This window comes from Myxine glutinosa, chromosome 2 (genome assembly GCF_964187855.1).
Source record: "Myxine glutinosa chromosome 2, kmMyxGlut1.1, whole genome shotgun sequence".
In the NCBI taxonomy this organism is placed as follows: domain Eukaryota; kingdom Metazoa; phylum Chordata; class Myxini; order Myxiniformes; family Myxinidae; genus Myxine; species Myxine glutinosa.
Window position 1 is genome coordinate 258,995,342 of NC_136262.1, and position 13,826 is coordinate 259,009,167.

Genomic DNA, 13,826 nt, shown 5'->3' on the forward strand with positions numbered 1-13,826 from the left:
TATACAGGAAAACCAATGTGCAGCTCCAGACGTGATGAAAGTACCAATGGAGTTTGCATGCACATGGCAGAGGTAGTGTGGTTCTTTTAAAACAAAGACCCCAACCAAATGAACTGATCAATGTAGGATGAAGGAATCAAGCCTGAATCATTTCACCATGTGCAGCATTTTCTTTGTAAATGCTTAAAGCACTTGAGTTTGAGGTAAAAGGGTTATACGGAACCTTTTCCTGTAAATGCTTGTTTAATCTACGGCGTAGTTGGTGTTGGGCTAGCGGTGTTGGGTATCCCTGGTGTTGGGTATCCCTGGTGTTGGGCTAGCGGCTAGGGTGCCGGCTTAGGATCCTAGGATCCTGGGTTCGAATCCCAGTCGATCGCTGAATTAACGCCAGGGGGGCTGACTCAGCCTGTCATCCTTCCGAGGTCGGCTAATTGAGTACCAGTTCACTGGTAATTCCCTGTTTGTCGTTAAAGGCGGCAAAAAAGGGTTGGCGTCAGGAAGGGCATCCGGCCGTAAAACATTGCTTCAAAAAGGGGACCGAAAAACAACAACAACCACGGTTCCCGAAAAAGGCCAACCCCCGCTTTGCGGGGAAAAATGGCCTCTAAAGGTGGTTATATAATCTACGGCGTAGTGAAACACACGATTCACTGGATACAAAATGAAAGATTATATCTACTCTCATCCTCCACTTCCCTTGATAAGGGGCAAGGTCCATTGGCAGCAAGATCCTGACCTGCATCTTTTTTTAAACCACCGTCTACCTCTTCTCCTCATACCTTGCTCCCTCATCCTATCCGCTCTCTTTGCCATTCTCTCTTCCCCCATCCGCAGCAAGTGTCCAGCCCATCTCAGCCGGCATTTCACCAATCTCTCCGTCAAGATCATCTGCACACCAATTTCCTTGCTCAGTTCATCCATTCTCTTTCAACCACCCTCTTCACTCCTGCAATCCTCTTGGCCCAGTCATTCTCACAAACCGGCAGCTTCTGTTGTTGTCTCTCTGTCAGTGCAGCTGTCTCCACACCGTAAAGGTATGCCAGCATTACACACAACATCAGAACCTTCCTTTTCCAAATATAAACAAGAAAGAGCAATCAGAGATTGCAGACCCTCGCCAGAATGTGTTTTTAATGGTCTTGAAGGCTTTTGTGTGAAAACAAATATGGCGGCCGAACCACATGAACGATGACGTCATCATTTTTTTCTCCACCAATTTAGTCCTCGATGATGCTCAAGAAATTTCATCTTGATCGAATGAAGTTTGTACTTGTCGAATTATGACGTCATAATGGAGGCACCTATGACATCATCATTCACATATGTTATTCCCCATGGAGAGTTCTTTACAATGAGCCATGTCTCAATTTTTTTTTTCTTTGCAGCGCTTTCAGAGATATAGAGGTGCAAGGTTTTTTTGGTTTTTCTAGGATGGCGCCCATGCCACGTGACATATGACGTCATAATTATCATTTTTGTAATTCTACAGGAGGAGGCCCACCTATGGCGAAAATTTCCTGTCAATCAGACCAACGGTTGCAGAGAAAATCATATTTACTCTGTGCGGACAAAAAGACAAATAGACAGACAAACACACGGATTCAAATGCAATACCCTCTCCTCTGGCGAGGGTAAAAATTATACCTTTTCAGATCCTTTTTGTCCCCCGTCGCTCAGCGGAGCGAAAGGGGGACTATGGCTTTCCCCTCCATCCGTCTGTCCGTCCGTACGTCCGTGCGTGCGTGCGTGCGGGTGTGCGTGCGTGTGTGCGTGCGTAAGCGAAGGACCGCATTCGAATTTGGTGTGTGGGTGCAACCCACGTCAAAATCCAAGATGGCCGCCTCCATGTATGTCTGATGCCATGTATGTCTGAACCTTGTAACCTGCATATCTTGAAAAATAAGCGAAGTACCAACTTCTAATCTGGTGTGTGGGTGTATCTAGGCATAAGGAAGAACGCTATTGAAAATTGGGTCGCCACGTCAAAATCCAAGATGGCCGCCGCCATGTATGTCTGAACCTTGTGAGCGAAATATCTTGAAAAATAAGCGAAGTACCAACTTCTAATTTGGTGTGTGGGTGTATCTCGGCATAAGGAAGAACGCTATTGTAAATTGGGTCGCCACGTCAAAATCCAAGATGGCCGCCGCCATGTATGTCTGAACCTTGTGAGATGAATATCTTGAAAAATAGGCGAAGTACCAACTTCTAATTTGGTGTGTCGGTGTATCTCGGCATAAGGAAGAACGCTATTGTAAATTGGGTCGCCACGTCAAAATCCAAGATGGCCGCCGCCATGTATGTCTGAACCTTGTGAGCAGAATATCTTGAAAAATAAGCGAAGTACCAACTTCTAATCTGGTGTGTGGGTGTATCTAGGCATAAGGAAGAACGCTATTGTAAATTGGGTCGCCACGTCAAAATCCAAGATGGCCGCCGCCATGTATGTCTGAACCTTGTGAGCAGAATATCTTGAAAAATAAGCGAAGTACCAACTTCTAATCTGGTGTGTGGGTGTATCTAGGCATAAGGAAGAACGCTATTGAAAATTGGGTCGCCACGTCAAAATCCAAGATGGCCGCCGCCATGTATGTCTGAACCTTGTGAGCGAAATATCAAATCATAGCATGTTTTCTGCGTCTTAAACTTTGGCAACTCACATCACTTCGCCGACGGGGGACCTAGGCGTAACGCTTGTTATCAGAACCTTTTCAAAAAATTATAAAGAACCCAAATACACACGAGTATTTTCTCTCACCAAGAAATCCTTGGGATGCCTATTCAGCAATGTTCCATATTACCCCATTTTTCCAGGACTATCATATGATATTTTAAATATACAAGATTGAGGCTTGGCTGATGGGATCGCTTAGAGATGTGTACACTCACACCTGAGGTGTCTATAGCTTGGGTTCAAATCTCGGCCCAGCTATAAAACTATCACCCTGGTGTTACGCGTACACGATAAGGCAACAATGTGTGTAATATGTCCCTTTGGTGAATGTTATATCGGGCGTCGGGTCTGCCACCATTACTTGGTGCACCTTAAAGATCCCACAGTGTCGTTCAGGACGAATAGGTGAGTTATCCTGAACAAATTAGAAATTCCAACTCGAATCACCTTCAGCTGACCGTCAGGCATGGCCAGCCAGCTCATGCAACACAAGGACGAAATCCTTCCCCTAGCTGACCCCACAAGACATTTGGAATAATTGGAGCTGTTAGAGAAGTAGGGATAGCAGGTCCAAGATCAAGGCTCAGGTTAGAGTGAGGCTATCTATAGCAAGCTAGGATTTCATGCATCTTTCTGATAAATCAAATCTTTCCTTGCCACCTTATCTGTAATATATGCCTTAAGCATATGGACTGGTACCCTAGCAAATTTTCAAATTACCTGCGTTGATTTGGTGGAACATTGACCATTTTGTATTATGAGGGACTCACCTGATGTGTAAACTCTGTGGCTGCTCCATGATGCTTCAGGAATTGTATGAAATGCGATCAAAAAATTAGATCTGATTCATTGATATACCTGCACAGGAAATTACTTGAAGTGTTACACCTGCTATAATGTGCAAAATATCTGTAATAAATACATGAATAACTACAACAACACTCGGTAGAGCGCATACCTCCGCTAAGCTGAACAGTTTATGCTTTGTATCCCACTGATAGGTCGGATCTGGATTCGGACCTGAAGCAAAATCTAATCGGCTTGTTCTTGTCACCTAACCAAATCATCCACCTAGTTTTTTTATAATCCGTCCACAACTTTTTGAGATATCCTGCTCACAGACAAACAAACAGACAGGAGTGATAACACAACCTCCGCCCACCTTTGGTGGTGCAGGTAATTAACAAACTTTCATGACATTTTTTCCCACATATCTTAATTGTGCATTTATGTTCTCCGCTACTTCCTACACCACATTGCCTTTTTTTTTTTTTTTTTTTGTATACAAGATCGAGGATCGTGTAAGAGCTAACATTGATCACAAAAAGACAAACTGACACATAAAACATATAATAAAGGGAGCGGGAGACAAGATGAGGAGAGAGAGAGGGAAGCACAACAACAATAGAGAACAGGGACATCGGGAGATCTGTGGAAGGGAGAGGGCTTGGGGGGAGAAGGCATGTGAAGGCGGGGGGGAGGGAGGTGGGAGAGGTTTAAAACACATGGACAAGGCTAGAACTTGCAGGAAAGAAAGAAGTTGGAATTTCAAAAAAAGTGTATCTGGGGTGAATTAACGGGGGTAGAAAAGATCAAGGTTTTGGATGGGGGAAGATAAGATGGTGGTGAACAGCTGTTTTAAAGACCTGGAGGGAGGAGTGGGATTGAAGACAGTGAGGGAGTTTGTTCCAGAGGCGGGAGCAAAGAGGAATGAAAGAGTGGTGGTGAGCAGAGAGTCTTTATTTTGCCAGTTTCACCAGAAGAGGGTTGCTGGCAGATCTTGTGCGACCTGTGGGAATATTTGGAGGAAAGAGCACAGAACAGGGGGAGGAAGGCCGGAGAGGAGTCGGTAGAAGACAGAAAGACCACCAACCTGCCTGCGGTGAGTGAGTGAAAGGCCCTCGGAGTTGGCTTCATCGCTGGAGATTCCAAGAATTTATTCTTTGCAAGAATTTATTAAAATGATATCTCACAAAGCTTACAAAATTTAGGCTTTTTCTTCAATATATATTTTAACAAGAAGCAATAACTGTCGGAAGTCACAGATGCGGTGTGCAGCAATATTGTGGGACTTCGTTACCCTGTAATAATGGGACACTCTGAGTGAGTCAGTAACCTTTCACAAACGTAAAACTCAATAAATACATCCATCGTATTATATCAGTAAATGATGAGAACTTTTTAGATTCTAAGTTTGTCGATAAATTGATTCAATTGATCATGCAGTTGGACATCAGTGTGTTAAAAAAAAAAAATTCACAAACTTGCTCATTTGCAAATCCCCAATAATCTTCTACCCCTCCCATAACATTAAAATAAATCCTCTGAAATAACTTTGTAACAGATTTTTTTTGTTGATTCCTTTAACCATGTCAATGTTTGCAAAATGTTTAAAAAGACCAAAAACAGAAATCTTGGAATATGGCTGAGGTACCAGGACACATTGGCCTGCTCCTTATGAAAGGCACCATGGCATCATTAACATCCGCCAGTAAGGACAGTCAGCTTAATATATCCTCCGTACTTAACGATGCGATTTCCTAAATGTGCAAAACACCAGGAAAATCATTTTTCGTTGGATCACAGGAATCAAATCCAGAATCCGGTCGAGACAGCTTCAAGTCCAGTGGAGTACCAGCTCCGTTAGCCTAACATGACAATACCTTCCCTCACTACAGTCAAAATAAATATTTCCTATTTTAGTATGATTAGTGATTTCATAAACAATTTCATCTTTTTGAAACTTTCCAAACCTCTTTAGCCAGGATATTTTAAAGATTACTCCAATTATTAACACTGTTTTTCCATTGACTCCCATTGGAGGGTCAGAAATTGAGCCCCATTGGAGGATACACATGTCGGTTGGTGGTGGTCCTGAAACGTCTCAATTTACAAGATTTGCCTCCGCAAATTCATTTGCGATTCCAAATTCTGGCCTAGAAGCCAGTCATATTTCACACAACATGTGATGTCCATTCTGAGGTCAGTGCTACAATGTCATGCCTTCAAACCATTGGCACCAGGTTGGACATTCAGTCATCAACGCGTGCGTTCTTTCATCCGTATTGTGGAGTAATTCATCAACAAGCAGAACAGCAAGATGCCCGCATTGTCCAGCATTGGCATGCCCTCAGGAAAGGTTTAATGATGTATTGCACACTGAAGAAGCGTTCTGTGCTGGCAACGCACCCACTGGCATGTCATGCAAGGCAGATCTGATTTAGCGAAATTGAACACAGGAACAGACAGCTGTGAACAAAGCATGCTGTAGCTAACGTACCTTTTTCCTGCCCCCATAACAACTTAGATGTATTTTTCTTTGGCTGGCACGGACATCTTGATTATATATTTCCAAGAATAAATCAGGTACACCTTTATCTCACATTTTATGAGAATCACACCTTTTTCTGCTGTCAAGTGTTGCGGCAACACTGCTGCGCTACGACCGTGAATAGTTAAAATTACGATAAACACGTCTGACTTTTACCCACTTTGCGTACTCGTGTCTCCAGCATCGTTTGCTTTTCTCTGCATCAATTTATAGAAATACCAAGACCAATTTTCAAAAGAACTGTTCATCAAACATTCAAATGAGCAACAACACATTTTAAAACGTATATCAGCAACTTGATGTCCCTGCTCTCAAATGTTGTACTTGTGTGCTTCCCCCTCTCTCCCCATCTCGACTCCCACTCCCTTTATTTCGTCCTATGTGTCCGTTTTTTTTTTGTTTTTTTTTTGTCATTAATGTTAGCTCTTACACGAGCCTCGATCTTGTATACAAAAACAAACAAACTTTGGCGTCACAATTCACTGACATTGGAAAATTACAAAATTACAAATATCAGGCTGCTATCATTTCAAGTGCTTGGTTTTAGAGATATATAAACAATTATAACATAAGCATCGGCCATGCTAGAGGCGCAGATGATGCAAAAAGCATCGCTTTCTTTGCTTGAATCATTGATCTTAGGGTGGAGCTGAACCGAAGTGTATCGACATTTCTTATTCGCTTTCTGGAGACCATTAATTAAACCCCATCATATTCCCTTTGATGGGAAATCAAATCCTTCTCAAAGCTTTCTATGGTGTCACAAATTTTTTTTTTAAAGCAGCAAATAAACAGCTCCAAGGTCGTAGCATCGTGGGCGAGGAATGAATGAATGTTCTTTTGGAAACCTCTACGGAGCACATATGATCAAAAAAGGACTGCATTGATGGATTTATCTGCAAGACGTCTCATCTCTGCAGTGATATAAATCCATGCAATGGTAGATGTACAATATGTCAAAATTTCAAGATTTCTACTAAGTAAGAAACAGAAAAGGAAGGATTGCTAAATTCTCAGAATAAATACTTTCAAAAGCTAGAAGACATGCGGAAATCAACAAAGATGATGGTTTCAACAAAAGACGTTATTACCTCAAAATATTTTCACACCTCAACTTATGCTACCTTCACTGCATAAAAATAATAAATTACATAACCAGAACATAACAAGACAGGGAACATGAATTCTCAAACTGGGTAGGCATTAGTATATAGATGAGCAGTTTAAAAGGCCTACCTTGGGCAGCGAATATTTTGGAAAAAGCATTTTTCTGAAAGGCCCGTGCTTGAAGGATACGTGATATTGTTCCATGTTGTCCTTGCTCACCTACGATGGGTGACACATGGCGACATTAACAATTTAAGGATGAGGTTGGACAATTCACTGATGTCAAGTACTAGACAAGTTCCGCGTTGTTCACTATTGGACAATACGGGACTTTCAAAATGATGTAATGATGTAAATTAGCTGTTAGGGTGCAGGCTTGGGATCCTAGGATCCTGAGTTCGAATCCCAGCCGATCGCTGAATTCATCGCCAGGGGTTGTTGACTCAGCCTGTCATCCTTCCGAGGTCGGCAAATTGAGAACCAGCTTGCTGGGATGAATGATCCTGGTGTGTACCCCGATTTAGAATAGGTACACCGTATCCCTGCGTGTCGTAAGAGGCGACTAAAGGGTTGGCATCAGGAAGGGCATCCGGCCATGAAAACATTGCCTCAAAAAGGGAACCATGATTGGCATGGGGCCCACAAGGCTAACCCCCGCTCTAGCGGGGAAAATGGCCTTATAACGATCATTCACTGCTGTCGTTCATGCGGTAAGGATTGTTTTCCAAAATGGTGCACAAAGCTTATATAATAAGCTGAAAATAATTGCAAAATTACCTGAGAGAAAGCTGGGGTGTGTATCTGCTCAACAAAAGAGTTGCAGGGAAACACAGTATCTGGTTTGGGTACTTCTGAATACCGATGGGGAAGGTCATATATGGGACTTGCTAATACATAGGGTAAGTTTAAAATCACTGTTTGCCTGTGAGCAGAATATCTCAGAGTTCTAGACGGATTCAGACGAAACTTGGTGGATTGTGTGTGTTCAAAGGACGAATTGCTTAGATTTTGGTGAAGATCCGGATCGGGTTCTGGATACGATAAATTTTTAAGTGATTCTTCAACAATGAGAAATAGGGCCAAAAACAATATGTAGCTGGATATCTCAAAAAGTTGTGACCGGATTATGACAAAACTTGGTTGATGAGTTGGAAAGGTGACAAGAACAAGCCAATTAGATTTTGGTTCAGTTCCGGATGTAGATCCGGCCTATCAGTGGGATACAAAACGTAAACTGTTCAGCCTGGCAGAGGTATGTGCTCCACTGAGTTCTGTTGTAGTTAGTACTATCAATCACGTTGGGGTGGGGCGGTGTGGACCTGTGCGGGCTGTTATAAATATATTATTTGATTAGTTCAAGCACCACAAGAGAAATCATATTCGACTTTTGTCATCTATTGGTAAAAGGAGAGGAGTGTGTGTGTGTGTGTGTGTGTGTGTGTGTGTGTGTGTGTGTGTGTGTGTGTGTGCATGCCACTGTTCGCTTGTATCACAGGAAATTGTAGAAACAACACCTCGCATTCATGGAAAATTTCTCAAATATATGTGTATATATATATATGTCTGATTAGTATCCAGGAACACAACAATTATAGTTATCTTGAAATTGCCACTCTTTTTTTTGTAAAATGCTGAAGATTATGTTTAAAAGATTATTTACATTACAGATTTCACACTAGTGTAGTGGCAGGTTAAAAGTGCCAGGTGAGCAGCACCGAGTCATTGAAAACGCACACGCATTGCATGCACGAAAGGCCTCGTTTAGCATTCATACCTCATTTCAAAAGTCCCACATTAACCATCAGAAAGCACTGATACCCTCCTGGCGATTATGTTATTCCCAGTCAAGTACTACATAAACTCAGGGACCATTACAAACAAACAACCTTATTATCATTGCACTTGTTAAACATCAATGAGTCTTGATATTTTTGTAAAACCAGCCACAAAGGTTAGCACAGCATAAACAGCTCATTTGAAGGGCTTTTTCAGGAGGCTAACTGCATCTGCAGTTAGCCAAGGCTAACTCAGGAGCTTCATGAAATGGGTTTCCAAGGTCGAGCAGCCACGCACAAGCCTAAGATCACCATGCACAATGCCAAGCATCCGCTGGAGTGGTGTAAAGCTCGCCGCCATTGGACTCTGGAGCAGTGGAAACGCGTTCTTTGGAGTGATGAATCACGCTTCGCCATCTGGCAGTCCGATGGATGAATCTAGGGTTGGCGGATGCCAGGAGAACGCTACCTGCCCGAATGGGCTGCAGATGTTGATGTTGTAATTGAAAGGTTGCAGATGTTGTAATTATGGCAGAAACACACAATTGTCATTATAGTAGCTATCGGTTCACTGGAGTAACACATTAATTTTCACAAGCATTGTTGAACATTCAAACAAAGCAGTTGGCTGATGCCGTTTTCACCAGGAATAAAATGAATGCATTGCCTTGAACCACAAAAACAGCAACAAAAAGAAGGACTTTAGGGACACCAGCAAGAAATCAATCAGGCCCTGTCATGAATTCATTCGTGCGCAAACTACCTGTACAATCAATGGCTTCTGTAAAGCCCTGTGACCATAAATTTGCAAAAATGTAATGCCTCTCTACGTGCACTAAACAAAATTACTGCAAGCGAGTGGGGAACATGCTTGATGACCATGTTGAACATGGATGGTCAACAAAACTGTAAGCACTTCACAAATACCTTGACACAAGCTGAGACATTTCTTTATGCAAGAAAGTGATTGGTCAGCGGAATGCAGCTAAAAGTTTGTTCTGCTGTACAGAATAATGTCTTAATTTTAAAAGAAAAGTTATAGAAATTCTTCAAATGACAAAAGAGCTTTTACAAAGTGTAAGCCTTTCAGAAATTAAATTTGTCATGAGCATTCACACAAAATGGTTGTCAGTCCCTCATGCTTCGTCCTTACAGGAAACTTTTGCTTTCCAATATAACAAGCCAATCTTCCATTCGCCACCGGAAGGCTCTCCAGGCAAAATGGAAAGTGATGACGTCACAATGCCTGAAGCAATGCCATATCAAGAGGGAGTCAGATTATTTAAATATTCAGAAAGCAATTGCATGTGGATGTGATCGACCCAAATTAAACATTTTCGATAAAGCACAACTCAATAATGTCTTTAATATCAATAATAAAGTTTTTACAAAGAAATATAACCAATATTTTATTACCCTTTAAACATCAAAGAATACAATTATAATAAAAATGAATGCAATATACATTTGGCTTCAAGGACAATATTAATGTATCCAGAGAAGAGCTCCACCTTTTAAAAATCTAAATTGGAAATACAATATTCGGGGTAAAGGTTTTGGGTAATATACACTGCATATACTGTGTGTATACTGTATATCAATAATAATAAATGGGAGTGTGCATGTGTATATGTGTGTGTGTGTGTGTGTGTGTGTGTGTGTGTGTGTGTGTGTGTGTATAGGTGTGAGTATGTGTGTATGTATGTGTGTGTATGTATGTATGTGTGTATGCGCGTATGTGTGTGTGTGTGTGGTTGTGTGTGTGTGTATATTGTATATGTATATGTGAGTTTGTGTGTGTGTATGTGTGTGTATGCATGTATGTGTGTCTGTCTGTCTGTCTGTCTGTGTGTGTGTGTGTGTGTGTGTGTATATTGTTACGGATTCGTCACTTCCGTTGTGGTGGTTTGCATCCACTGTAAATATTTCTGATTCCATGTACTATTATTGTTTTCAAAAAGGTTTATTGTTCATGAATTGTTTTCAAAAGGTAAAAAAGTTAATGTTAAAAGAAACAGGCAACCGGATCAGGAACCGGACGACGAAGAGGAAGAAGAGGGAGAAAGAGGGCGGAGCGAATGAGTCGGACAAGAAGGAGCCGAGCTACTTGCGGTGTGGAGCGAACGTTGGCGAGCAAGAGTCACTAGCGAACTTTCGGGTTTCCGGGAAAGGGATTCCTGCGACAGAGTTGTCATCGCTGTGACCGATCAACCTGCGTGTCAGGTTTTTTGATGGTGGATTCCGAGGAGAATTATCGCCGGGCCGTTACGTCTCAAGAACAGGTCGTCGGCCATTTTGACTCGCGCAGGCTTCGCTCACGGTTTCGTCTCTTTTCGAACATTTTCACCGCATTCAGACGTCGATCTGGGGCGTATGTGTGACATGGCTTTTTGAAGGTTAATTCGTCCATACCTGAGGGTGTGATCTCTCAGTCGCCATGAGGGTGCCTTTGGATTTCCCAGTCGCCTTGAGGGCACCTGTGCCCCGCGTTGGAAGCGGGAATGTTCTTGCCATCCAAACGGGATTCTGGTCTCGATGGGACATCGTTCTGGCGATCGCTGGACCACATCAACTTTGGCTTGGAGCCGGGAATAAGAGACATTGGGGAATGTACTTGTTTCACTCACTTGGAGCACAGTGAGTTATATATTACAAAACTGATTACCTCTTCTTGGAGAAGGTGGGGTGAGAGGGAATCTTGGAGAAGGTGGGGTGAGAGGGAATCTTGGAGAAGGTGGGGTGAGATGGAATCTTGGAGAAGGTGGGGTGAGAGGGAATCTTGGAGAAGGTGGGGTGAGAGGGAATCTTGGAGAAGGTGGGGTGAGAGGGAATCTTGGAGAAGGTGGGGTGAGAGGGAATCTTGGAGAAGGTGGGGTGGGATGGAATCTTGGAGAAGGTGGGGTGAGATGGAATCTTGGAGAAGGTGGGGTGAGATGGAATCTTGGAGAAGGTGGGGTGAGATGGAATCTTGGAGAAGGTGAGGTGAGAGGGAATCTTGGAGAAGGTGGGGTGAGAGGGAATCTTGGAGAAGATGGGGTGAGATGGAATCTTGGAGAAAGTGGGGTGAGAGGGAATCTTGGAGAAGGTGGGGTGAGAGGGAATCTTGGAGAAGGTGGGGTGAGAGGGAATCTTGGAGAAGGTGGGGTGAGAGGGAATCTTGGAGAAGGTGGGGTGAGAGGGAATCTTGGAGAAGGTGGGGTTAGAGGGAATCTTGGAGAAGGTGGGGTGAGAGGGAATCTTGGAGAAGGTGGCGTGAGATGGAATCTTGGAGAAGGTGGGGTGAGAGGGAATCTTGGAGAAGGTGGGGTGAGATGGAATCTTGGAGAAGGTGAGGTGAGAGGGAATCTTGGAGAAGGTGGGGTGAGAGGGAATCTTGGAGAAGGTGGGGTGAGAAGGAATCTTGGAGAATGTGGAGTGAGAAGGAATCTTGGAGAAGGTGGGGTGAGAAGGAATCTTGGAGAAGGTGGGGTGAGAGGGAATCTTGGAGAAGGTGCGGTGAGAAGGAATCTTGGAGAAGGTGGGGTGAGAGGGAATCTTGGAGAAGGTGGAGTGAGATGGAATCTTGGAGAAGGTGGGATGAGATGGAATCTTGGAGAAGGTGGAGTGAGATGGAATCTTGGAGAATGTGGAGTGAGAATGAATCTTGGAGAAGGTGGGGTGAGAGGGAATCTTGGAGAAGGTGTGGTGAGATGGAATCTTGCAGAAGGTGGGGTGAGATGGAATCTTGGAGAAGGTGGGGTGAGAGGGAATCCTGGAGAAGGTGGGGTGAGATGGAATCTTGGAGAAGGTGGGGTGAGATGGAATCTTGGAGAAGGTGGGGTGAGATGGAATCTTGCAGAAGGTGGGGTGAGATGGAATCTTGGAGAAGGTGGGGTGAGATGGAATCTTGGAGAAGGTGGGGTGAGAGGGAATCTTGGAGAAGGTGGGGTGAGATGGAATCTTGGAGAAGGTGGGGTGAGATGGAATCTTGGAGAAGGTGGGGTGAGATGGAATCTTGCAGAAGGTGGGGTGAGATGGAATATTGGAGAAGGTGGGGTGAGGTGGAATCTTGGAGAAGGTGGGGTGAGATGGAATCTTGGAGAAGGTGGGGTGAGATGGAATCTTGGAGAAGGTGGGGTGAGATGGAATCTTGCAGAAGGTGGGGTGAGATGGAATCTTGCAGAAGGTGGGGTGAGATGGAATCTTGCAGAAGGTGGGGTGAGATGGAATCTTGCAGAAGGTGGGGTGAGGTGGAATATTGGAGAAGGTGGGGTGAGATGGAATCTTGGAGAAGGTGGGGTGAGAGGGAAGCTTGGAGAAGGTGGGGTGAGAGGGAATCTTGGAAAAGGTGGGGTGAGAGGGAATCTTGGAGAAGGTGAGGTGACAGGGAAGCTTGGAGAATGTGGGGTGAGAGGGAATCTTGGAGAAGGTGGGGTGAGATGGAATCTTGGAAAAGGTGGGGTGAGATGCAACATTGGAGAAGGTGGAGTGAGAGGGAATCTTGGAGTAGGTGGAGTGAGAGGGAATCTTGGAGAAGGTGGAGTGAGAGGGAATCTTTGAGAAGGTGGAGTGAGAGGGAATCTTGGAGTCGGTGGAGTGAGAGGGAATCTTGGAGAAGGTGGAGTGAGAGGGATTCTTGGAGAAGGTGGGGTGAGAAGGAATATTGGAGAAGGTGGGGTGAGATGGAATCTTGGAGAAGGTGGGATGAGAAGGAATATTGGAGAAGGTGGGGTGAGATGGAATCTTGGAGAAGGTGGGGTGAGATGGAATCTTGGAGAAGGTGGGGTGAGAAGGAATATTGGAGAAGGTGGGGTGAGAGGGAATCTTGGAGAAGGTGGGGTGAGAGGGAATCTTGGAGAAGGTGGGGTGAGAGGGAATCTTGGAGAAGGTGGGGTGAGAGGAAATCTTGGAGAAGGTGGGGTGAGAGGGAATCTTGGAAAAGGTGGAGTGAGATGGAATC

At 43.9% G+C, this 13,826-nt stretch overlaps 1 protein-coding gene across 1 annotated transcript in view; it reads right to left on the minus strand.

Annotated features, from left to right (window-relative positions):
- Positions 1–13,826, minus strand: part of LOC137422120 (VPS10 domain-containing receptor SorCS1) — an 886,462-nt gene that overhangs the window by 149,504 nt on the left and 723,132 nt on the right. The window contains exon 8 of the mRNA XM_078772485.1: positions 7,242–7,331. Coding sequence (XP_078628611.1) covers positions 7,242–7,331 — 90 coding nt within the window. The remainder of the gene's footprint in view (positions 1–7,241; positions 7,332–13,826) is intronic.